This window comes from Astyanax mexicanus, chromosome 8, assembly GCF_023375975.1.
Source record: "Astyanax mexicanus isolate ESR-SI-001 chromosome 8, AstMex3_surface, whole genome shotgun sequence".
NCBI classification, from domain to species: Eukaryota; Metazoa; Chordata; class Actinopteri; order Characiformes; family Acestrorhamphidae; genus Astyanax; species Astyanax mexicanus.
Genome location: NC_064415.1, coordinates 19,116,575 through 19,144,393, shown reverse-complemented (window position 1 = coordinate 19,144,393; position 27,819 = coordinate 19,116,575). Strand labels below are relative to the sequence as shown.

The following is a 27,819-nucleotide window of genomic DNA, read 5'->3' as shown; positions in this document are numbered from 1 at the left end:
TCTGTAAAAGCTTTAAGCACCTTTAAAAATGATCTAATCTATGTAGTTTGTGTTTATTGTTTTGCAAAACACTAATGTTGTTAAATATTACTATATTATTAAATTACTATTATTACTATTATTACTTATTATTATTATTATTATTAATAATAAAAAAGTAAGAGACCACTTAAAAAGTATGAGTTTCTTTGATTTTACCAAACTGAAAGTCTAAAATATAATCAAGAGGAAGATGGATCACAAGGAGTGGCATAAGGTTATTCAAAAGCAGTGTGTAAGACTGGTGGAGGAGAACATGCCAAGATGCATGAACACTGTGATTATAAACCAGGGTTATTCCACCAAATATTGATTTCTTAACTCTTAAAACTTTATGAATATGAACTTGTTTTCTTTGCATTATTTGGGGTCTGAAAGCTCTGCAACTTTTTTGTTATTTTAGCTATTTCTAATTTTCTGCAAATAAATGCTTTAAATTACAACATTTTTATTTGGAATTTGTGAGAAATGTTGTAATGTTGTAGTAGAATAAAACACCAATGTTCATTTAACTCAAACATATACCTATACATAGCAAAATGAGAGAAATTGATTCAGAAACTGAAGTGGTCTCTTAATTTTTTCAGAGCTTTATTTACACAGTACTGGATTGAACACAATAAGCCAATATATTAACCATTTTGGGGATTTGTTACATTTGAGAAAAAAAAACTTTAGTTGAAAAAAGACTTGTTTTCTTGAATATATTAAAAAATGGTTTAATAGCCTAAAAATGATTTAGACTGACATTTAAATGATTGTATCAATCATTGTCATCATATAAATTCCTTTGCTAACTGCTAACCCCACATTCACACCTCAGCTACAAGAATTTAAATTGAAACATCCTGAATGAACTGTCCAAGTTCAGACAAGTCCAGCATTAAAAGAGGTGGCACAATTGGCACAAGAGCTCTATTGAGTTCACTCACTCAATTAGGCTGGCAGCATCTCCCTCACCCACCGGCCCTGCTTAGTATTCATTATAGTGATTAAACCTTCAAAAGATGTCCTTAGACCCTGCTAAAGCTGAAGGAGCAACAAAACCGTGTCCACTTTGTGAGTAATGTTGTTAAGTTATCTAATCAGGAACGGCATTCGAGACTTTGAAGGGAATTAGGCAACTTTTCTGAGATCTAAGAGAAAGGAGGCATGTAATCATGTTTTAAGGCAGATAGGAGGTGGCAGCAGCACAATGGCTCTATTCGTGGGGAGGCTTCCAGCTCTTGTTTCTGCAGAGGAAAGAAGTGTCAACTGAAATTCCATGGATATTGGCTTGTAAAACAAGAGTTACAACAAAGGAAGTCGTGGTTTTATCTGATAAATGAGTCGTTGAATGGAAGAATCTTTAAAATAAGGAAATTAAGTCAGATTCCAAGCAAAACATTTTAGTATCAATTCCTCTTCACCTATAAGATGATGAGTCCTTGGCATTTCTTATTTTGATGTATCTTTTTAAGACACAAGCCCAACAACATTTTTATTTAACATTTCTTTCTGATCATAATTTGAGCATGTATGTATAGTTCATAGGGCATAGTGCATAATCACACTCATAAATAATATCGATGAATGTGTCATAACATTTTTCTAAACTTAAGAATATAATGGATATATAACATATAATAGATTTAATCGAATCTAATCTAATTTAATCTAAACACTGATAATGAAAACTTTTAAATGGTGAACCTGCATTATTATTATTTTTTATTGAAAGAAACCTATGCTAAGTAAAATCTATTTTTTATTAGAATTGATAATTACTTAATAAAAATTAGGAACTAGGGGCATACTGTATCGTATACAATATATCAGACACAGAAATTTCATGATATTAAAAATTCATATCATGGTAATAGGGATGTTATGTCTCAAAAGTAGTCTATTATTTACTGTGAAACTTTAAGTGTATTTTTGTATAATTGTTTTAGCTTGCAGTTTATATGCATGCACAAAATATTCTGCAATATTTTTTACTGCATTATATTTTTTTATGCTATATTTTTTATTTTGCCACATTATGATTATACTGTTATACTATTACAATATATTCCTGAAATTAATAAATTATTTTTCTGTTTTCCTATATCACCAAGTATATTGTTATCGCAAAAATACCCTGAAATATCGTGATATTATTTTAGAGTCATATCGCCCACCCCTAGTAGGAACTTACCAAAAGCCAAAGATGTCATGTTTGAAACATTTCTGTAATGTTGTAGTAAAGTAGATTTTTTTAGCTGGGTTTGATATTACTTGGAATCAGATTGAAACATTAGATAACACTATTTTTATTGCACTTCAACCTGTACGATTCTACTGCATGCAGTCAGGGCAAAAGATAAATGTGTTGTGTGAACATACAAGGAGAAACAGGTAATAGAGCTGACGTAATGATTTGATAAATCCATTCCCCATTAACAAAATATATCATAAGTTACTGACAGAAGTAGGTCTAAATAAACAGAAAGACACAAAAAAAACGCGTTAGTCAATTAAAACTCTCTATTCCCACAAACACACTCACTTATACACAAGCAGAAACACAGTAACGCATAACTGTAACTGTACGTCACACATGTTCACACAGCAAATAAATTTCAGCAAACACAGCATTACAGTAATATACAGTAATTATACATAAGTGTCTGACACAGTAATGTGCAGGAGTCAAGTGAAACATGACTCACACACACACAAACATGCACGCACATACACACATCCTCACTTCATCACTTTATACAATTCCACATACCCAGTACAAAAACTCGCCCCCACCCTTTATGTTAATAAAATATATTATATAAGTAAACTAACTTGCAGCAGTAGGTCTAAATAAACAGGAAAGACAAACAATTGTGATATATTTAGTAAATTTCCTCATCATGCACATATTAGCCAAGTAAATCAAGTAAAGTCAATTCTGCACTTTTTCACTGCATCCTATTCCTGCACACACACACACACACGTTTATACACACGTTGAATTAAAGTAAACTGCTTTTGACGTCACACGTGTTTGCGCAGTAAAGAAAATCCAGTCAACAAATGACACATTAATGTACAAGGGTGTATTACGCACAAGTGAAACATGACTCAAACACACGCACATAGTCATGCACACACACATCCTCACTTCATCACTTCAGACATTTCCACATACCCAGTGCAAACACTTACCCCCGACACTTAATGTTAATAAAACATATTAATTGTATCAGTAAAGTGGTAGAAGAAGGTCTAAATAAACAGAGAGACCAAATAGTGTTATTTTAAATTAATTTCTAAATAATGCACATATTAGACAAATAAATCAAGTCAATTGTACTCTTTTTCATTGCACCATATTCTCACACACACTCACTTACACACAAGCATAAACATAGTAAACTGTTTGTATGTCACACTTGTTCACACAGCAAAGAAATCCCAGCAAACAAATTACAGATACATTAATATACAATAAAGAAAAGTCTCTCTCTTTCTCTCGCACATACACACATCCTCACTTCATTACCTCCTATTTACATTTCCACATACCCACACATACACATTCAGCCACACACACTACAGAAACTGTCAAACATACCCACACACGACTCTCCAGCTGTGACTGTACCTGCAGTAAAGGAGCCAGACAGAGTGTGAGAGGGTCTCTCTCAAACTCAGAAAGAACTCCAGCTATTCTTCTTCAGGCACTGCTCACTGCCCAGACAGAGGGACCACAATCCACACAGAGGAGAGACAGGGATAGAGAGGGATAGAGCAGAACTCAGAGAAAGAGAGAGAGATACTAGGAGAGACAGAACGAGAGAGAGAGAGAGAGAGAGGTCTGCTCTCTCCATCTGCTGCCTACTAAAGTAAATCAGCACGGGGCCACAGGGCAGACAAGAGCAGGACTCAAAGTAAACACTCAGAGAGCGCGCTGGAGGGAGGAGAGGAGGGAGGGAAGAGGGGAGGAGAGGAGAGGAGAAGCTTCCCTACAAAGCTGCTTGATTTGTGGCCTCGCAGTGGCAACAGAGCAGAGGCGCAGTCTAGTCAAAAGTCTAGTACTGAGACACTCTTTTATAATAAAAGTTCATTATACGCTTGAATGTTCAGTTATAGGAAATAACTTTTTTAAAAATGTCCTTAAGTAAAGTTAACAAATAATACATAAATTTAGTCATTTTGCATCAAAATTAAACATTATTGTGTGTTTCATAGAGAATTAGTGGACAATATTGCTAACCTAGAATATAATATCATAAATATAAAAGTTTATTTTAGGCTTGGATGTACAGTTATATAGGAAAAACAACATTTTGAAATGTCTTTATTTAATGTTGCCAAACAATGTATTTATTTAGACATTCATCATATTTAATAAATGTTTTTCATTTCATGGAGAGTTAATGTTCTTATTAAAAATAATACTGCCTTCAAGACACTCAACATTTAACCAATATTTTTGTGTCAGAATCAGTTACGTCGAACGAAAAACATTTAATTGAAGCGTTTGAATTGTTAAAAGGTTTAAAAAAGGAGCTTGTTTCTTGTAACTTACAGTGCAATTAGGGTTGGGCGGTAAATTTTTTGTAATGTTTTTGTTCAATTTCATAAATATAGTGTGTCTGACCTGGCAAATTTCTGCTCGGTAGCTAATACAGGCCAAAATAGCTAATTTGTCATTCATTCATGTGGATAAGGCTAAAGGAAGGGAGGGAACGCTCTCTGAAAACGGGTGGGGAAAATAACAGTCCCACCTGTTTTAGGTTTCACTACTTTCTGTTAATGGACCTGTTCACTGTTAAGGTGTACTGATACTCTGAACCTGCATACAGGAGTCTGCAAGTTGTGCCTGATGAGTTTTACTCGACTGTTTGCAGGTTTGAAGCTTTATTTTCTAGAAGTTATCTGAGCATCGTTTACCTGGAACACGGTCACAGAAGTGGTGGATAGCCTGTTATCCTACTGTTCTGTTTTTAGCGGGCAGCTTGTTAGCGGTTAGCTTGTTAGCGGCTAGCCTTTTATCGGTTAGCGGTTAGCTTTTAGTGGTTAGCTTGTTAGCGGGCTAGCCTTTTAGTGGTTAGCGTGTTTTCGGCTAGCCTTTTAGCGGTTAGCGGCTAGCCTTTTATCGGTTAGCGGCTAGCTTTTAGCGGTTAGCTTGTTAGCGGCTAGCCTTTTAGCGGTTAGCTTGTTAGCGATTAGTGTGTTAGTGGCTAGCCTTTTAGCAGTTAGCTTGTTACGTTACTTGTAAGTGGTTAGTCTGTAAGCTGTTTATAATGTTCGCTAACGTTATCTGGTTATCTAAAACAGCTAATGCTAACTAAGTTAGACCTGCGCACTGTCCATTCACTCTACCATTCTCGTCTAAATGTAGTTATGTATGTAAAGTGGAGTTTCTGTGTGTTCACTTACACTGTGAACCAAAGACTGTAAAAAAGCTATACACCGTCTATGCTGTGAACTAACTGAATGTTGTCTTTGATATTTTTTCAGTTTAAAAATACCCAGAATTTGATGGTGTAAAAGCCACGTACAAGCAGGATTTGCACCGTTTATGCAAATCCCTGCCCCCAGGAATACTGTATACTGTATTCAGAACACCGTGGTAATGCTTATACGGTTTGACGTACGAAAAAATTATTACCGCCCACCCAAACAATATTAAATAAGCCAAATAGAATAGTGCTACAGCACCGGTTCAGGCTTCCTGTAAAGATATGAATAAAAATATGCTGTTACACACACACACACACACACACACACACACATACACACAGCAAACAAAAATACCTTCTATGCTTAAGTTTTCCAGAGATACGGAATCCTGATACTATCATATGACCAAAATTCCTCAGGGTTTGGTCACAATGTGCCCCTTGCCCATGGGGCAGTCCACAGGATACCCATCTGCTGTGTATGTGTGTGTGCACTTGTGTTCGTTCCCATCATTCAAGTATTTTTGTCTGCCTGGCCATGACCATAATAATGTATAGAATTCCATTATAAACACCATGAGTTAAGGATATTTGTCTTGTGATCATAGCTTTCTTTTCTTGGGGAAAAAAACAGATATAGTTACAGTACTAGTCAAAAGGTTGGACACACATCTGTTTTTTTCTTTTTATGACATTGTAAATAATATTGAATATTGAATACATTAAAACTATACAAGAACACATGCAGAATTATTTTGTAAACAAAAAGAGTAAAACAAACCAGAATATGTTAAGTATCCACAGTCAGCTTTGAGGACAGGTCTGCACACTCTTGGTATTTTAATCTCAGTGGTTTCATGAGGTAGAGTCACCTGGAATAGTTTTCTCAGCATCTTGAAGAAGTTCCTGGAGGTGCTGACCAATAGTTGCTGCTTTATTCGTGCTACTTTCAGCTCATTCCAAATTGCACTATAGAGGCAAAACACTTTTTTCAGTTTACTCCGTAATTCCATGCGTCCCTTAATTATTTTTATGTATTTAATATTAATCTACAATGTAGAAAATACGTTAAATAAAGGGATAAAGTCAGAATGTGTGTCCAAACATTTAAATTTTGGGACTGAAAATAATTAAATAAATATAAGGAAATTATAGCATTTGTATACAGCATGCTGACACAACAAACCATATTATCTAAGAAAGTAATGATGAACAATAATGTAAAGTAATGTGGTATTCAATATTTTGAGGGACCGCTTGCATCTCAAAAAATAGAGATGTCTTTGGCCCTGGTGTGTGAGGTATGCAGTGCAGTATTGTCTAGATATCTGAAGACTCCACCAGGCACAGCCAGGATCTTCTCATTCTTACACCATCTGTCTATCTACAGGGAGGGCCTTCTCCAAACATCCCATCTGCCAGAAGATCCTGCATCACTGCTGAAAGTGCTGACATCTTCACTGCACTGCTGTCAGGTACAGAATGTGATCCCGGTGCAATCCGTAAGTTATCTATTTTATTTGAGTAAAGAGCTTAGACACAGTGAACTCCCTGATTTATCTTGAATCAAACCAATGTCAGCAGCAACGTCAACCCATTAAAAGCTTTATCATGTTCTCACTTTCAAAAGAAGGATTCCAGAACCATCAGCATAATAGCCATAACACAAAACATTCTAAGTGAACACAATCTATAAATCGATCAGTTTATGTCAAAGACCTATGTTCTTTTATTTTGTGGTATGTACCTTAAAGTCCAAAAGTATATGTAAATATTTTCAAATGTATTTATGAAGTGCTTTTTGCAATAGATGTTGAAAAGCAAATATACAGAGATCCATTTCTGAACTACTTTTCAGCAAACCACTGTTTTGTTGGGCCCCACTCAGGTACTTCTGCTATAAAGTAAATCCTAATTCATCCTTAGTCTGGTTAGCAGTAGGAACCACCACAACTGAAATGTAGTAACATCAACTTAGCCAAAAACTGACTGAGTGAACAGTTTTTTTAGATAAGTGAAAGAATCTTTTGGGTTACAAAGATCAAGTGGTCTGGTCACCCAACTTGAAGTTATGTCACTCAATTTCTGGGAAATGTTACATCTCCCAAGCCGAAATTGATCCTTTAAATTATCTTGCCGTTAGGATGAGTGGAAATTGATCAATAAGTCAACCAAAAGGTCTTATCACATCACTCCTTTTAAAATCAATACTTTCAAAAATGCAGGGTCAAATTCTAGACTGTTCTTCTGGTCTGTGATATTACAAAACCTTAAAAAAAATTTCAATCTGTTTGCTGTAAAAAGTGAAGAAAGAAAATTACGAAATGGGTACCTAAATGCTTACTCACAGACTTTCCTCTTTACCCAAAATCAGACCAATCCAGTTTCACTTCTTTATGCCTTTTTTTTTTTTTTTTTTTAAGTTTTTTTTTTCTCCATTCATTTCCTACAAAGACACACTGAAATCTCAGCATGCAGCTTCCTACTTGGTAACCAGACCATTCATAACAAAAATAAAACATAAAAGGGCATGACTGTCCCTGTGGATGAGGACATTTTCCACAAAACTATGACTGTTTGTGTCCGGTCATAAAAAAGAAGAAGTGCTACTTAGCTTCATGTGTTTGACTTCTGACCCCTCATCCAGGTTCCCCTTATCCTGTTTTGTTCATAGGGGAGGAGTATTAAATATGTGACTATGACACATAATACTGTGCTGTATTTAGCCAACATAAATGGACTGGCAATAATACTGGCAGTGTGCAGGACAGTAAGAAAAACAAATTTAATACAAAAGGATAAAGAGAGGTTGGAAAATGCTTGTATAAAAATAAATAAAAATGAGTGGACCTTAAGAAATAAAATAAAATTAAAAGAATATGATCCATTGTTAATTCCTGGTTCATAATCATTAACATGCCCCACTATACTAAAGTTTAGTCTGTTAAATGTATAAAGCATGATCCTTTTTTTTCATTATTTCTTATCCATTACCCATTATTACTGCAACATATGACATTAGCACACTTTTCCCCTTAAGTGTACACATTTTATTAATGTGAAAGTGATTGAACTCTTTTGAAACAGGTTAATTTAATGTATTTCGTAAATGTGAGTTTTCAGAGAATAGCTTTTCTTGGTACTCTCTCATTGTGGCCTCACTAAAGCTGGTGTACATTAGACACTGGTGTCTAATGCAGGGCTTTTCTCTCTCTTTTATCTGATCACATCACTCCTCAACTAGGCCAGTAAGAGGAAAAAAGCTCCAAACCGACTTGAGTTTAACCTGAACTGTCATAACTTTTAAACAATTAGACATAGACTGATGGGATGTTCCAGAGAGAGAGAATCTGTATGCCTTTGGAGTTAAATCTTTTGATGGCTTGGGCTGAGGCCCAGGGCCTGGACTAGATTAGCAGGAATAAATCTATATATCAGCTCCCACTGAGCCTTTAGACTGACTGCTGTAACACTTAAGCAGCCTTTTAAAGGAAGTAGCTATTTTTAAAACTGAACTATACTTAAATGTATCAGTCTTCGTGTGTAAGGGTGGGAAATGGTAAAAATGGGAAAGAGCCAGGTTCCACCAGCACGGCTCCAGCACCAGCAGGATGCAAGCTTTAACTGATTAGCCATAGACTGTGCTGCCCTCTTTAGGATTGTGAGTGTAAGGGCTTTCAATGCTCACACACCTGATTCAACTCCAGTTTAACGTTTATTAAGTACATTTTCTGACCATTAGAGGCTAAATGCAAAAGTATAAAATGGGATTGAAAAAAAATTATTGAATTAATTTAATTTATTTGATGTAGTAAAGTGTACAAGAAATAAGTTTTCATCCATTTTTCCAATCTAAATTTTTTATCTCTGCCCCTCACAATAGGAATTTCATGAAAAATGAATATTTTCTGATTATTCCATTTTTGCATTTGCAAGTTGGATAATACCATCAGATTTGTGTTACAAGATACAAAAATTGACAAATCTGAAAATAAAGAGAAGATTAAAATTGAATGAAAAACTAGACAATTTGGATAGAAACCCATTTCTTCTTCACTATACTGAATGGAAAAAAATGAATCATTAAGTTTACTACCAACTTTTCTATTTTTAATAATAATGTAGATTAGTTAATAGATCAGATCATTTATATTAATTTAGATAGATACAGTCAGAAAATTAAACTGCTAAATGTTACAATGACCAGAAATCATGAGTCTACTTTATACCCACAGTTTATACCATTTAGTGAAGGGCTGTGAGATTAATCGAATTTAACTGATTAATTAAACCACAATTTTAATGTGATTTTCAAAATGCTCCCCCTATTACTAGTGATGTGCCCCAACACAAAGAGTTTAAAGACTAGCTTATGTCTCCTCCAACACATGTGAAGTCAGCATTGTCGAGTGACATCACAGCGAATTCGGAGGAAAGCGCAGCGACACGGGTTGATACATCAGCTCACAGACGCCTTGTGCTGATCGACATCACCTTTTGGAGTAATGTGGGGAGAGAGCACCATCTACCCACCCAGAGAGAGCAAATTCAATTGTGCTCTCTCACAGCTCTGGTAGTTGATGGCAAGCTATAAAGCATTAATTATGATCAGTAAATTAATTTGCAGGAACCCGTAGCATTTCAAAATATTCAAGCTTCTTGTCTATGCTGTTTTTGATTAAGAAAGCTGTAAAAAGACATTTTCTGTTCTTGGTGCCAGCTATCAGAAAAAAACAAGATATCACTAAGAAACACACCCATTCACACACGTAATTCAGATGAACCCCTATGATATTCCAGACAGATGATAGTCCTAGTGCCATAAATAACACAGACAACCTTTATCAGAATGAAGAGTGTCTTCTACACAGATCGCGTTGTCTGCACATGCTGAGGTGAAAGTGGTGATGCTCAATAGCAGAACACATTTCCCAGTTCTCCTAGTGTGATTGCAGAGCAGATGGACTGCGTCGAGACTAAATGAAGCACGCTCGCAGCTCGGGTTACTGCTGGTGACTTCTGTTTGTTTTCTCTCGAAACAGACTGTGCTGCACACACAGATTATATAGAGATAGAGCTCAGCTCAGTTCTGACAGTCCGGTATGCAGGCAAGCTGTACACTGCTTTTTTTCTAATGAACATCTGCTCTGTGACTCGAAACACAGACCACTTCGACACACCCCTCAGTCAGTCCTGCTGCATTAGCTCATATTGGCAAACTTGTACAAACAAGATACACAACTGAGAGAAAACAGCAAAAATGACTCACATGGGTTACGACCTTTACTCATTTGTAATGTGTAAAAATGACGGATGGCTAGGAAAAATATATGTACAATTAATTTCTCAGATTTTGCTATTTATAGGTATATGTTTGAGTAAAATGAACAACATTGTTTTATTCTATAAAATACAGTCAACATTTCTCCCAAATTCCAAATAAAAAAATATTGACTCATCAACTGACCCAAACAAGGGAAACAAACTACAGGTGTGATGCCCTAAATATCAACCACAAAAATAAATCAAATTACTGCTTTGCTTCTTGAATTAGTGAAATGATTAATATGTGTTTAAATTTATGAATTAACTCATAATAGTTCTTAATATTTTTTAAAACAAAAAATATTATTTAAAAAAACATGTATAAAAATGTATAGTATTAAAAGTGAGAACTTCTATTGTGATGTCCAAAAAGGTCATTTATTTACCTATAAGAGCACTGGGATAGTGTACTGTTCAGATTAGCAAATATTATAGAAACAGGAATTAAAAGCTTTTAAAACCATGCAGTAAATGTATTGATTTAAGATATACTGCAGGATTTTTGTATTAATTAAATGTTTCTTGCCAACAAAGTAAATGCCAAAGGGAAGTCAACTGAAAGCCGAAATGTGTTGATGTGATGTGTTTTATTCTTGTTGAAAGTTTGATGTTGCATAACTGAAATGAAGGTTTTAGTGGGAGACTATTTAGTGAATTAATCAGACGGGGAAATGCTGATGGTAATTCAGTATTATCTCTATTGCATCACAGCTCCTTGGCACAGACTTTCTGTGGTCAAGCCGAGTGGACGAGGCTGTGGGAAAAATCACTCTGGATTTGGAGATTAGCTCCACAGGAGGGTGGGCAATCCTCCATCTGGAGAGCCACACTCTGGTGTGATTTAGCTTTAACCCTAATAATCTAACACATCAGTGTCTAATACTCAGAGGAAGGTAATTTAATGAGCTGAGGTAGGTCAGTTTCAGTATACTTGGCACGCAGGCCTGCTTACCGTTTGGCAGTGCAAGGAGAGTTGTTCTCCATTTCTGGGTTACTGCATTTTTGTATTAAATGAGATGTGAAATAAGGGATTATATCCTAAATGCCCATGAGCTATGAAAGCTAAATTAAATGAAATGTTTGGAGAATGTTTTATGAAAAGTAATGGCCAAATGCATGAACCTGGGCGTTTGTGTAAAATTTTGGGTTTATTTTATGCTATCCTTGTCAATGGCAAACATAAAAATGCCAACATTTTGTTTTGTCACAATTCAGGGCAGAAGGCCCTTATAAGTGTTTATGAAGACATAATGCCTAATATCGCTCACATGACTGGAGAAAGAGCCAATAAGTTACAAATAAAAGCTATTTGTCATGTTAGTTAACATGCTGTTATACAGCATTGGATGTCTCACCTTTAGCAGTCTGACAGAACCCACAGTTCTGTATACTTTTCCTGTTTTGATATATTATTTTTCTCTTACTACAGTATCTATTATTCATTATATAATACTGACATGTATGGTGGGCAATAAGGCCCTAAAATAATATCACAATATTTCATGGTATTTTCACAAAAACGATACTCTTGGCAATATGACAAAACACTAAATAAAAATATTATTTCAAGAATACACCACTACACGGTACTAATAATGCACTCCAAATATCTCCATATATTCAGGATTAAATTCAAATAAATAATACTGGACAGATAAAATCTATGTTATGTAGATATATAATGGGAAACAAGAACAGTGTGAATTTTTCTTTTGTCAAAAAACAGCAAAAAAATATTACCCTGATGTGATTATTAGGGGTGGGAGATATGGCAAGATATTTCAGGGATGTCAAAATATGGCACACCCCTACTGACTTGTGAGATGTCATGAGACGGTAATAAGTATTGTGTTCCATCATTTTTGCAATGGAAGCTAAAGCAGGGCTGCACTGACCAGCAGAACATATATGGGTCTGTTGGCGCATACCAATTACTGCATAGTGCTGCTTTAAGGGTTCTATAGAGAACATACATAAAGAACTGGACCAGTCATTTATTAACTTACACAGTGACTTGAAATATATAATGATTGGCGTAATTAGGGTTTTCTCTGAATTATATTATTTTGATCTAATATAAAAATCAGTAAATCATTCAGCCTATGGATATTATATCTCAAATACAACAGTCACTTTTAAAATAGATTTTAAAATAGTCTTTGATTCATCAGTCAGTTTGCAGCTTTATTAACACATCACTAGAGCTTATCTCTGGAGTATCCAATTCAGAGAAGAAAATGTCAGTACTATTTTTAGCTGTAGCAGCCTATCATACACGAAAACACCACAGTCTCTAATTAGTCTCCAATTGATGAGTCTACAAGCACAGGTGTGTTGTCTTCTATGTTGTGGTTAGGAACACACATTGCTTCAAACAAGTTCCTTCCTTTTTCTGTCTAGATAAAGCTATTTTGTTTTCTTTTTTTACTGTAGAGTTATATCATCACTGTTCTTCTAAAGAGCCCCAAAGGCCATAGGGAGGAAATGCCATTTACAAGAACATGCACTAGGATGCCATGCTTCTCTAAACAGGACATTCCCCACCCATGTCCAAGGCCTTTTTCTCCTTTTCCGGTTCACTACTCGCCTCAGGCATCCAGTTTACAAGAGAGTCCTGACACAACCCATCACCCATCACCGTTAAAATGAAACACAATCTAAACAACATCTTCTATCATCCTTGACACATCCACTTTATTGCTGTGGGCTGTAAGTGGGTTATTAAAGTAGGTATTAACGTACATTAAGTCTATTAAATAGTTTTACTATCAATGTTTTGCTAAAATATTAAATGTAATTGTACAATTATACATTTTAATTTTAAATGTAATTAATTACCTATGGTATACAACCTGAAATTATGAGTCCATTATATTTAAAGATGCATGACAGTGTCATCATAAGTGTCTCTCATTGCCTTATATTTGTGATTATCCTAATCATTTAGACTAGTGAAAAACTATTAGTTTGTAATATAATTCTACTACCCTAGTATATACCTAAATAATGATTTTGGAAAAGTTTGGAAAAAAAAAACTTAATACAATTTTGTTTGTTGAGCTCTTATTGGTTAGAATTTTTTTTGTTAGAACAGAAGATGTAATGCATCTTAAAATTGTGCTTTGTAATATAAGTCTAACAAGCCTTCTTTGTATTAGCATGTATATTATTAAGATAGGGCTTGAACTGAAGACCTAGGTCTAATAGTTACAGTTCACTACTGATTTATTGCATTTATTTATGTTCAGTTTATTGATTTATAAGACACTGAGAGTTTGATGTACGTCTAAAAGCAATAAATAATAGAAAATATTGCTATAATATGGTCCATAATATATTCCATAATATAATCCAAATTCTAACAGTTTTGTGCAATGGCATAGCAGTTACAGGTAAAGGTTAAAATGATTAGATTTAAAATAAAAGTTATAATTGTATGTTATGGTCTTCTCTGTTTGATGCAAGTACATTAATAGCATGCTGTAAAATGTGCTGTTAAAGCCTGTGCATTTATGCAGTTATTTACAAGCTTGGCCACAGTATACCACGAAACACTACAAGAAATTATTCAGATTTCAGGCTATCCAGCTTCTGCTTTAGCACTGAACCAATCCAGGGAAATTGAAGGCACATAATTTGCTAATATAAACAACAATGTCAAAATTTGCGTCTATGAATATTTATACAAACTGTCTCTGTACTTTATTATGTAGATATTGAAAGCAGCTTCATTATAAACTCAAATATAAAATTGTGTTGTATAAGTGTAGCACTTCTGGAATAAACCATTGAAGTCATGCGTCATTCTGTAGTCCTCATTTTGCCCATATTTTGTGGCAAATTCTGTGAATTATTTTTTAACAAGAACATCACTAGAGCCTCTGAATTACGAGATTGTTTAAAAGTAACGGTCGCTTTGGGGCATCCACTTGCCCCTGCAGATAAATCGATTAGGTTACGCAGTGGCATGCAATGAATATAGTGGGTACCCCTTCTGCAACCACACCCCCACACCCCGCCACCGGCCAACCGACACATAGATCAATATTGCAGTAACTACATATTCTCTGTCTTGACTTAGTTATATTAACTTAATACACATCAACAGCCCACAAACACAGCTACAAACTACAAAAGTATACAATAGACCCAACAATAAATGCTTAATTTGCCTACAAGTACAACCGTTCAACAAAGATCACTCATAAGTACTCACAAAAACTCACCAATCAGACGGAATTTTGTGCACTTTTTAAGTTATTAATGCCTCATTCTAAACGTCAGGGCTCTCCGGATTCAACCAATGAGGTGAGGAGCTACTTTGAGCCTGGATAGCGGTGTAAAAAGCGAGTTATCTGCAGGGGCAAGTGGATGCCCCAAAGCGCTCATTGTAAAAAGTGCTGGGCAAAAATCACTAAATTACTTTATCTTTGAAAGCTGCGGGAGAGCAGTGGTGGGCTATTTAACAAAGGTTAGTACTCTTTATTATGTTTTACTACACCAAAAGTCAATTTTACACCGGATTTCTCCTTTAATATAAGGACTAGGTGTAGGGTTAGATTTTATTGAGAATCAATAACATTCAGCTGAGAGTTAAGATAACAGATATTCAGTTGAATGTTAAGTAAATTATAGGTAAGAGTCTATGAGGTGTCCATAATTGACAATCCATATACAGGGATACAGATTTTAAGTGCCAAATATTCACTTTGTTTCCAAATAAGGAGCATATGTAGATGATAAGCCTACATACACCAGGTTTAAAAAACTTTCACATGTATATTTAACATGCATTTAAGTTTACATTATACATAAAAAACACAACAAATTAATAAACAGATCAGTATGTATTTATCATAAAGAAACTTTATGGATCAATATTAACTACACATAACCCCTCACACACTAGTTCCACCTATTAGAGCTAATACACAGAAATGTGTGGAATGCATGCATTTCATACTTGACCTTTCATATACGTCTCCTAAAAACACTGTGAAAAGGACTCTCTCACATTCTTGTTTCGATTCGCTCCTTCCTCCTCACAGTGTGATTTGCGACTATCTGTCTCTGAATCATCTGCCCTGGCTAATTCGCTTAGCTTCCTTAGATGTTAAACATCGTTTTAGGATGACTTATTTTGCTTTATATCCCCTTAGGGCTGTGACCTTGGCCTGGTACAGAATGTCTCCAGATTCCTTGTGGTAGCTCTCGCATAACTCCCACAAAGCAGCTCACACCTTTAAGCTATGAATATAAAAATGAGAATTTATAGTCTATTTTTTTGTATTTATTTTTGTTTTTTTGGAATCTTCTGCAGCTGAGAAACTAGAGCTCAGCAGTGGGCCAGTTCTAGCATCTGCATCTAAATAGCTGTGAAGCCTCTCATAAGCCACATGGCCGTTTTAGACATACTGCCTTCTAAACCCTGTCTGGCATCTTTGAGTTCATGGAGCGGATTCAGCTCATGGAGCTACTCTTAAGCTACTCTCTCCAAATTCCCAAAATCATGGAAAAGATTTAAGCTTTAAGTCTTGTCCTAAAGCTTTACAGCAACAGACTGAGGGTCTGATGACTCACATTCCTAAGGGTGGCCTTTTAATATAAGAGTGGACCTGAGAAAAAAACGCAAATCCCTTCTTAGCTCCAATTAAAATCATAGTTAAGGCTGTATCCTCCATCACACTGCGGGCTGACCGGCTTTAATGCTCTCAAAACTCCAAATGGGTTTGACTTGGTTGTCAGCCTGAAGGACAGAGAACGGAGGCTGGAAGACGGCTAGAATAACTTTAAAGAAATAGTCTGTTTCAGTTTGCCCTATTTGAGGCATATGATTGATTACCTCATTCAGTAATTGTAACACAGTGAAAGAGCAGGAAACCCACGGACTGAAAGGACCTATCTATTGCCTTCTATTATAGCTGTAGTATGTGTGTTCATAAATACATCAGAAAAATTGCCTTAGATATTTGACTGTATGATACAGATGCATCAGACGGAAATTATGTTAAAATGCTGGAATATTCCTTTCCTTAACAACCCTATGTGGTATTATATGATGAAAATGGCCCTCATTTGGTTGTATGATGTGATGTTGGTCCTTGGAGAAGTTCAGGGGCAAACAGAAACTGGTGGTTTGAATATTGAGGGAACATTCAGAAGCGCACTGGAATAAAAAACAAAAGCTGACACCAAATGAGTAGCACATACAACAGCTCCATTTTCATCTTTAACAAAGAGATAGTAAATAATAAATAAGTGTTTACATTAAGGTACCACCTTATCTACACACTAAGAAAAGTAAGTACAGATTTGTACTCAAAAGAGTACAAAGCTTGTCGCTGGGGCTGTACCTTATATTGAGGTACAAAAAAGTACCTTTAAGTGAAAGTCCTTTTTTGTACCCATGGTTTTTGCGCCAGTAAAGATTATAAAGATTATAAAAATTATCATCAACAGAATATGTGTCAAGAACTTTTTGATCCAAAATTGTCTGGCTTTCAAATATAAAATGTGCAATTAAAATATATATTGTTTATTAGTACAGTGATACACAATACTGAATGTACCTTTTGGCTGGTTAAATGGTACAAATCTGTACTTCCTGCTGTTAGGAATGACTTTGTACTTCAGATGGAACAAATCTGACCCTGGAAAGACCAGTATTGTACCTTTCAGGGTACAATTATGAAGAGTGTACCTTTGAGTACAAAAAAGTACTCATATCGTACCTCTGTTTTTTAGAGTGTAGGGCACCAACTGCACCTTACACCCTCGTCATTTTATCAACTCCGGTGGAATTGGGGTGTGTAGTGTTCTATAGAAACTTACAAGTAATTGTGCTGATGTACCTACAAAGCTGATAAAAAAACATCTGTGCAGAGTACCAGTTATTTAAAATAAGGATGATAAGACTTTATATTAAGCCATCTTAAATTTAGGTCACAATAGTCAACCGTCAAACACGAACGTATAGATAGGTAGATTGCAAAATAAGTTCTTTGGAAATGCATAAATTCCCGCAGTTGCTGAAAATATCTGCTTGACGGTTGAATTATTGTGACTTAAATTTAAGATGGCGGCGCCCAAAGATTTACCTATGCTATGGTATTTATTTATTTAATAAACTTCTTGTGCAGTTTTAAAGTTCTAAATGACTCATTTTAAAAGTGAAAGCTCTTTGGATTCTACCAATGAGGTGTGGAGCAATTTTTAGCCTGAATAACGTGGAAAAAGTGATTTATCTGCAGAGGCCCCGTCTCACTCATTCTAAAGCCTGTGTTATAGTATTAATTCTGTATTAAGGGCACAAAATACTGGATCTCAGAAAGCTGCAGGAGAACAGAGGTGGGCTATTTAACTAAGGTAAGTACTCTTTATCATGTTTTAATACACCCAAAGTCAATTTCACACTGGAGTTCCCCTTCAAGCTAATTTCTGCTGCAAAGTTTGCCTGCTACCATCTAGCTCATCCATCTGTGAAAAAAGACCACCATAAGACCACTGAGTAGTAGGTATTACCATATCATTCTCAGCACAGCAAAGTCACTCATGTGGTAGATTGTACTGTGCAGTTATAAGAGTATCAGGTACAGCTCTTTTGCAGGACTGCAGTTTTACTATGTAATTCCAGGTCTGGTTTACTGGCATACATTTCCTTTTGCTGTAACCCCTTAACTCCCTGAACCCTACATTTATTATTCTGTATTATATTGGCATGCCAAACATCATGAAATAGAAATTAGTATAATTCCCACTGACTTTGCCATGTCCTATAGAAGCTAAAGAATGTAGTTCTAACAAAATGTAGTCATAGCTAATTTGTTTTATTACTTATTATTAATTATTATCAATAATCAGTTGCTATAAGGATTATAAATGATTTTAAACATCTGGTATTCTGCACAGAGGTTTTCTTTTTTATTTTATTTTAGCTTTGTAGATACATCAACACACTTACTTTAATAAGTTTCATATCTTGGTGATATGACAAAACACAGAATTATGTATTCAATATTTCAAAAATTTACTACTGCAACAAAATGAAAATTAAATTTTATTATTCCATAAGTTATGATATGGCACACCCCTAACTGAGATATTAAAAATAATACTTTTATCAGAATTGTAGCAGAAGTCAGTAATCCAGAATGTCATGATACTAATAATGCACTCCAAATATCTCCAAATATCCAGGATTCAAGTAAAATAAATTATACTGAACAGATATAATGATATATGAGAACAGTGTGATTTTTTTCTTTTGCTAAAAACAACAAAAAGTAGTACTCTAATGTGATAATTAGGGGTCGTGATATGGCACCATATTCCAGGGTATAATATAATGCACAATATGCAAAAAAAAAAAAAAAAGACAATATTATTGTGTTCAATATGATATGGCACACCTCTAGTTGGAATACTATCTTTCTACTATGGAATACTATCTTTCTACTGGCCGGTTCTTTTTATTACCTTACTCTTATCTTGTCATAAAAAAAATGTCTTACTTTGCTTGCTTACTTTGCACAGCTTTTTCTTAGGAAAGATAAAAAGAAGAAACAGTAGATAACTATTCCTACATTCACACAATTTGTGAAAAATTGTGACATTTAGACTAAATTAGTGCATTAAAGAATGTCATGTATTTATGTTGTCACAGTTAGTTAATAAGCGTATGGCACATGGAGCTGACAGCTGTGAACCTAAAAGAAAATATGGCATAACTGAAACAGAGTTAAGTTAATTCATGAATTAGCTCAGCTCAAAACATAGCCTCGACAAGCTGCCATTTTTGGGCCCCTGAATAAGGCCCTTAATCCTCACTGCTCCCTGGTGAGGTGGGCAGTGATGGCTGCCCACCTCTCTGAGCATGTATTCTCATTGTATTTCATTGAATGTTAATGTTCCCTAGTGTGTATGTGTAGGTTTACCAATGGGATGAGCTTAAAACACCTTATGTATGAATTTTACCACTCAGTTTATCGGAAGCAGTAAAGCCGCTCCACTAAAGTACAGCGTTATAAAAGAGTTTCAGTTTAGTTCTCCAGCTGTGTTAGCTTTAGCTGCTAACAATGCAAAGCGCTAGCTTTGGCCTTCCAGAGGTGAGGATTTTCTGCCTTTTCCCTGCTGCTAACCCCGAATAGCAACTGCTGGAGCAGCAGTAGCCGCTAATCACAGCACTATCTCTTTTGCTGTTCAGAGGTGAATAATGATTATTATTCTAATTATATCGGACTGTAGTCTGCGTGTTTACCGTGTTAAAACAAGCTACGTGGGACAAACTGCTAACTAATATCACCCTGGCTTACCAGAACACTCAGGGTTCCTCTGTGTAGCTCTGTCAGAAGGCAGCTTTGGTGTAAATCTGTAAATCTAAGCTTACTCTAAATAAACTAAAGCATTTTACTCACCCAAATAAAAACTTTTAGGAGAGAAATCTGTGTAGATTAACATCCAATGCTCGTTTGACTTTTTTTTTTAAAGAAATACACTTTGTTTACTTTACTTGGCATAGAAGGAATATATGGCCCCTGTTCCTACTACTAGTTACTAGTGCCGCATAAAATGTGCCTTATAATCCAGTGCGCCAAATGTATGAAAATAGACCAGAAAATTGACGTTTATTGATAGTGGGCCTTATAATCTGGTGCGCCTTATAGTGTGAAAAATACGATAGTTCCAGTTTTCTGGATATTGAATATTACATGATCCACTACAGTATAAACATATAAACTAAATGATCAGTGTCATTTGGTACACAGCAGTAAATGTATGGTTCATAACCCAATATTGTTTGTTTTTGAAGTGTCGAGTTTCAGGACTAAGGAAGATACACATTCAAAACCCATCCAGACTTTAGATACTTCTGGAGTGTATATGTTGGCTTGCATCACTGGACTCCTGCAGGGAAGCTCTTTTGGTCTCGTGCCAGTAAATACAGAAACTGCATAGGTTGTCTGGGCCCAGGCAAATCTGGGAACACACACATACACACACACACAGTGGTCCTTTCCTTTGCAACTCTTCTCCACCAGAATACCCTAATGCCACATTTTTGGAAAGTTTTCCAATGTTGTTTTATCATCAGCAAATATTTTTTACGATTTTGTCAGTGCAGAGATTTATGGCAAGGCCCTTGAGTGCTGTCTGAATTTTACCAGCGTGGTTTTCCAGTTATAATTCTGGGAGGGCTGTGCCATGACACTGCCGTAAAACACTCGGCGGGGACCAAAAGAGAAGAGCAGCACATTTTCACCCCCTCCTCTGCACTTCAGATTAATAATGTAGTAAATCTCAGACAATCTCTGTTGCTGAGCTAGACAATGAGCATTATACAGTCTGCTTAGCGTGTGGACAGTTCAAAACTAAGACGGCTCCAAGAGAAACTCAGCTGTGCTCTTTTATTATATAATTTCTTATACTTTCTCAACTGGCTGGGCTCTGCTCTGCTCTGCTCTCCTATAGGACGTCACAGCAGGATTAGCAAGGTGGACTAAAATATTGCTGACGTTTGCACCTGCCTAAACAAAATGATGCATTGCTGCTTTTAATGAATGCCTAGCTTCTAGCTGATGGCAGAGAGAAATAAGAGGACGGCCTCACTTCCCCTGTGACATATGGTCTTCATTATACTGTACTCCATCCAAGACATTGAGCAATATCCTCTGAACCACAGGTTTCAGTCAAATAACTTTCCTTTCTGTGCAGTCAGAGCGTCTGAAAACAGAAACTGATGAATTACTGAGTTAATTACTTTCATTTTGCACTGTATTTATTTTTATTTACAATCCCAGAATGCTGTTTTAAAACATTAGGGCGTATACTACAGTGGGTGTATGTTATCCAGGCTGCTCTCCATTGATTTCTGCAAAAGTTTCCTTTTTAACAGCTGCTATTATTGGCATAGCATAAAAACAGAACTTTTTCAAACAGCATTTTCTTATTCTAACAAGGTCATCAAGTTCAAAGGGTACTCTCTGGCAGAGTAATATTTTAGATTTTATTCTCAAGGTGTTGTGTAGTATTATTCCACCCTCCTGGTGTTGATTCATCTTCACTGAATTGATGCAGTCTGAAGCAAACTTTACGTAATATTGTATTCAGCAACTGAGACACAAAAAGTTGATATTTATCTAACATTTCTTGGCATGTTACACAAAAATTACATATTTTCCCGTGGGCTCTTGGCATAATCTATTTGAATAATGTGCGTGCCCCCCCATCATCAGTGTGTAGTCTTGCCCACCAGGGCAAACTTTCCTTGGGTATTCAGTTATATTTTATATAATGGTTGATTGCCACAGTCTTGTAGGCAGTAAGAGCAAGTTGCATTCTTTTTTACAGCAAAGTGTGACTGCAAAGCTGTGTATGTGTAATTTTTATACATAAGGCGCACTGGATTATAAGGCGCATTTTATGCCACACTAGTAACTAGTAGTAGGAACAGGGATGTCGCCATGTTATCCTTCTAAATTTGGCAGGTCTTGTTGCTGGGTGACGAGACTTGTAAAGCTAAGTTAAGTACATACACAAAGCTGTAATTCTTAAAAAACATTTCAGACGAGTCAGACAAGTCAAACAAGCATAGATTTACAGATTTTCACTAAAGATGGAGCATTAGCATTAGCGGTTAACCGCTATACTCGCCTCTGAATGGCCAATAAGATAGCGCTCAGTGTAGTTAGCTGCTAATGCTAATGCTGCTCCAGCAGTGCTAGCCTGGGTTAGCAGCAGGCTACAAGCCGATAATACTCACCTCTGAATGGCCAAAGAGCTAGCGCTTATAACGCTGTACTTCAGCAGAGTGGCTTTACAGTAAGTGTTTTACCTCAATGAAAGGAGTTAAAAGATTAACTCCCAGAGCAGAATCACTGTAATTCTGTTTGGAAGTCTATTCAGTGGTCACACACATACAATCAAAATGAGTTGGTAAAACTCATACAGAGTTTATCCCAAAAAGCAGAATTTGCTGTGCTCTGTGGTATTGTTGCATTCTTCCTAACAGACATCGACTGTAAATTCCACTGACATTGCCATTATCTGAAGTCAAGTCATGTGCCAAAGGTCAGGTTCAGGAGCAGCATTATTTTACAGCATGCTTGGGAATGACTCAAGTACAGACAAAAGGTTGACTCTAATCACTGATCAAAGAACTGCTTCCTCTAACCCACCCCTGACCTGAATATCACAGCACTGATAATGAACCTGTCCCAGGAACAGCCGCACAGCAGCTCCTACACCACAAGACCAATGTGCTACTGTTAAAAATCCACCCACAGGAATTACGAGAACAGCATGTCAGGACATTTTCCAAACCATATCTCAAAGTTTTTACTAACAAAAATATCAAAGTCCAAAACAAATGAAATAAATTTGTGAAATAAATTTATAAATGAATAACTCAAATAAAGCTGTATTTCAGTGCTATCATGAACTGTATTTTACAGTTCACAGTCAGCATACCCTAAAAAAACCTTTGTGGCAAGAAGTTCAAATTACTCCATTAATTCATGCTTAATTTTTTTTTTCCAGTTTTGAGTTAAATAAAAACCCACAGTGCAATAAAACAATTATATGTTACCACAAAAAGTAAACTGTTACTGTTTTTACAAAATCAAAATTTTTTTGAAAAGCCCAATACAACTGAATGTTGGCCAAAACACTTAATTCATTATGTCTGGAGTCAGCTAATATCACTGTCTGTAAATCAGTGCTGCCATAAACTGTAAATCATGGGTTGAGAGTTCAGCTTAAAAAGAAATGAGGTAAGAAGTTCAAATAACTAAATAAATAAAAAAATAAAACTAATATTGCTTTAGATTTATTCTGTTTTTGTTTAACTTAAATAAATGCAACTTAATAAAATAGTTGGTTAGTACTATATACTATTTTACTTTTTCCATTACATGTTAAAAAACTTTTTAATTTATTTTATTATTATATATTTCATTTTTTCCCCTCTTTATTTTCCTGTATGTATGTCACTTTATATCATCAGCAACATGTAGCATGTAGGTATTATGGCAGTAACAACAAATTATGAGAATATATTAATAAAAAAAATTATGATTTCAAGATCCACTATAAAATGTTTTGTCAGTTCAGCCCAAAAAATACATTCCTGGGTGACAAACAACTGAATTAATACTTTGAATTAAATAATTTAAAACAAAATTGTAGTTGAATTGTAATTTGTTAAACACAAGCAATATATAATATCAGCTCAAACCTTCACAACACATCAGATCAAGTTACGCCCTCTTTCCCTTCTCACAGTCACTGAGGTTATGTCACTCTAGGAATTACAACATGTATAACCAGATCAAAGATCATGTATCCTTATTCATTTATTAACACAAAAAAAAAATTAAGATCATATTCCTGCCCATGTATCAACTTCATACACTCAACACGTGTTTAGTACTGCTAAAGCCATCTACTAAACCAGCAAAACAGCTTAAACTAAAATCAAAGAGTCACATGCAGACTCCCCCAGAGCAGATAACACTGACAGTCACGACTACTGGTGAACACTCACCAGTGAAAAGCAGTAGCCCACTCACTAAATGGTAGCTGCTTATCAGTGTAGAACTTACCACATAGTAAAACTGCATGTCCTGACGCACAGGGTCCTCGGGCTGCATGGCTGTAGACGAGGCTCTATGCGGTCCCACATACAACAGAACCATCCCAGTACAGCAGCAACAGAGAAACAGCCTGCATAAAGTCCCTCAGTGACGAATGAAGATCCACAGATGAAGATCCCAGATCCAGTCAGACCTCCATGGCCACACACAGGCCTTCTCTAGGGGCTGCTAAAGAGCAGAGGGGTGTTAGAACATCCTCTGAGGAGCTGTGTATCTGAAAGTGATAGCAGGCTGTTTTCCTGTGCAGGGTGTTCTGTGCATGTGTGTGTGAGTGTGTGCTCCAATTTGATAAAATACTAACCTCTAAGACTCAGCAGAAGCTCCACAGCACTGTGCCAGAAACAGGAAAAGCTCAGTTGGCAGCACAGTGCTCAACTTGCTGGAGCTCGTCTCTCTGGAACAAAACTCTCCACCGCATGGACTAACCCGGAATCATCCCTGCATTCCCTCCTCCTCTTCTGCACCAGCATCACAGGGTCTAACATTACAGGGAAAGCAAACTTTGGCAAAACAATGTCCTGCTCTGAGCAGTTTTCCTGCTTTCCTCCTCTTATCTCGTCTGCAGAGCTGCATCGGAGCGTGTGGATTATTTATTGGAAAATTACTCATTAACAAACTACTCAGGTCAAACAGGGCGATGTAAGGACTGCATGCTGCAAGCTGTACACACCCATGCATAATTAACGTCAGTGCGTCCCTGAAATTAGAAATGCAGGGATAACTTGTTGGTATGCATGAAAACAGACACCAAGAAGGAGTTGTTGAAATGGAATGAAACCTTATACAGTAAATGAATGTAATGATGATACTTGGAAGAGATTACAGTTAAAAAGAGGCTCTAGTCCCTGTTGAATCACATCTAATCTGGAAACACAGTGAGATACAGTTTGGCATGAAAGCATATGTAGCCAGGTGTGAAGTGGCTATCTGTGTTTTTTTGTTGTGTTTTTGATCGTCTGTTTATTAGCCACTATCGTATTTTCTTTGTTTGATTTCATTGTCTGTTTTCTCTTATTTGCTCAAAGTGCAGATAGAGCAGGTGTTTGTCTTGTTACTTGTGCTCTGCAAAGAGTGTTGAGAAACAGACACAAAAGACTAATCTGAAATCTAATCAATTTAAGCAAGAATAAAAGAGAAACCCCAAAGACTGATTTTGTGTTTTTTCAGTGCTGGCTATTTATACTGGCCACACATACAAGCTTCAAATAGCATTCTGTGTCATATTTGCCCACGGATGTTGCAGCTAGGCCTGTAGATCCTGCAAACTTATAGGTTGGCGAAGCTATATTCCAGTTGGTCTCATAAATCTTTGATTGTGTGTGGATGAGCATTATCCTGCTGAAAAGTGCCTTGGAAGTGAATTAGAAGATTTGTCCTGAGAGTAAACACACATGGCCTCAGGATGTTCTGAATGATATTTGTATTGAAATGACTCCCCAGATAATTATAGCAGCAGATAGGGCAGTGGTCGCACCACAGGAAACAAAAACACTCACGTCAATGCCTCCACACTCTTTCTCCGACCATCTTGGGATCCTAAACAGAATATATGGTTCAAGTGCCATCCATCAATATGTCTTATAGATTTAAAGAAGTTTAAAGATGCGCCTCCACATGAGTGTGATGTAGAGGCATGTCTAGCAGGCAACAAACTCTTACTAAGAGGTGCACTTCTCAAAAGCATTTTCTGAGAGTCTTTTTAAAGGGCAGCCTGGGAATCATTTTTAAACTCTCCTGTGGTAAGACCAAATATATAATTTAACCACTCTTGTAATCATTTACACATTTGCTTATAAGTTTTAACTGCATTTTGAGTTTTGCGGACATCTAGGTTGTGTTATTGTTTTTTGTTAATAAGTTTAGTGTAAACAAGCTGAGCTTGTGTCCAGCTGATCTGCGTACTTCGCTCTCCACCCTATCGGTGATTGATTTGCACTTTTTAGATCTTGACTCATTCCCACATGTGCTGCTAAAGATTCAGGCTTTGTTCTTGAGGTCAAAGATGTTTCCAGTTGTTTGTGGGTGAGGTAGGAGCAGCATGCACAGATGCAGTCCAAGGTTTTATGGAAGTGCATAAACTCTAATCACTGTGATCTATCTCACTGCAGCCTTCAGTAGATTCTAACCTTAATCAACCCCTAATTATTGCTTTCAGAAGTGCCTGATTAGCTAAATAAGTTGATCAATTTGGGCTGGAGGTGAAATTTACAAAAAGTCCGAAGGGGGGTTGTTGAACATTTCCATAAACCCTAAAATATAAACTGACATCCCCGAAGTCATAGAACAGGAATGCCGCATTTATCTGGTATTGCTTTGCTGTGGACAGTGTTTAAACTCACAAGATAACACCTGACAACTTATACAGGCATGGGCATTCCCATTCAGTCCTCTGGAGTAACACTTCATGATCAGTTTACATACTGTCATGCCATGATCCCATGAAAAGAACTACTAATTTGTGCAATTAGCTAATTAACCTAATCGATATTTGGCAGCAGTGCAGTTACTTGTGCACTACTCTCAAGTAGTGGAGGGTGATATTTAATATTTCAATAGTTCATTTAATATTTTACATTTCATTGTATTTTCGTGATAACAATACTTTTGGCGATATGACAAAAAATGTTTCAAGAATACACTACTGCAACCAAATGAAAATTACATTTTTTTGATTGCATACGATATGATATATGGCATACCCCTAACTGAGATATAAATAATACAAGAATTTTATCAGGTTTGTAACAGAAGTCAATGATCCAGAATGTTATAATACTAATAATGCACTCCAAATGTCTCCATATATCCAGGAATAAAGTCAAATGAATGATCCTGGACAGATATAATCTGTCACCAGTAGATATATAATGGGAAATGAGAACAGTGTACATTTTTGTTTTGCTAAACACAGCAAAAAAGTAGTGCCCAGATGTGATGATTAGGGGTGGGTGATAAGGCACAATATTTCAGGGTATAATATCGTTCACAGTATTCAAAAATGTTATATGCATTATTATAGTGGCACACCCCTACTTTGTGGCTTTAGGTAATGTTTCATATCAACCATCAGAATGTGGAAAAAATTATATCACTGACCTGTAGGCTGGTAGAGGTGGTCTAATAGTGTGGAGTACATTTTATATCTCTGTTAACACCAACCAATCATTTATTTAATGCAATGGGCTTTTTTGAGTATTGTTGCTGACCATGTGCATCCCTTCATGACCACAATTTACCCACCTTCTAACACAGGCGTCAGCAGCCCTGCTCCTGGAGAGCTTCCTTTCATCAGAGACTTCTCAAACTATTAACCAGTCCCACCTGATCCCTCTAATTACAGCTTTCAAGAGTTACATGTAGGATGGAGGTGTAACCTGCAG

The 27,819-nt window shown here is 36.2% G+C and overlaps 1 protein-coding gene across 4 annotated transcripts in view; it reads right to left on the bottom strand.

Annotated features, from left to right (window-relative positions):
* arhgap36 (Rho GTPase activating protein 36) overlaps nt 1-24,849 on the bottom strand; it is a 70,212-nt gene extending 45,363 nt beyond the window's left edge. The window contains exons 1-2 of one of the 4 annotated variants that reach the window (XM_007242022.4): nt 24,741-24,849; nt 24,389-24,607 (exon numbers count right to left, since the gene is read on the bottom strand). In XM_007242022.4, the coding sequence (XP_007242084.2) occupies nt 24,389-24,481 (93 nt within the window). In that variant the 5' untranslated portion in view covers nt 24,482-24,607; nt 24,741-24,849. Of the gene's footprint in view, nt 1-3,631; nt 4,033-24,388; nt 24,696-24,740 lie in introns of those variants that run through there. The other 3 variants (XM_049482901.1, XM_007242024.4, XM_007242023.4) reach the window with 3 other exon arrangements.
* Nucleotides 24,850-27,819: the final 2,970 nt, after the last annotated feature.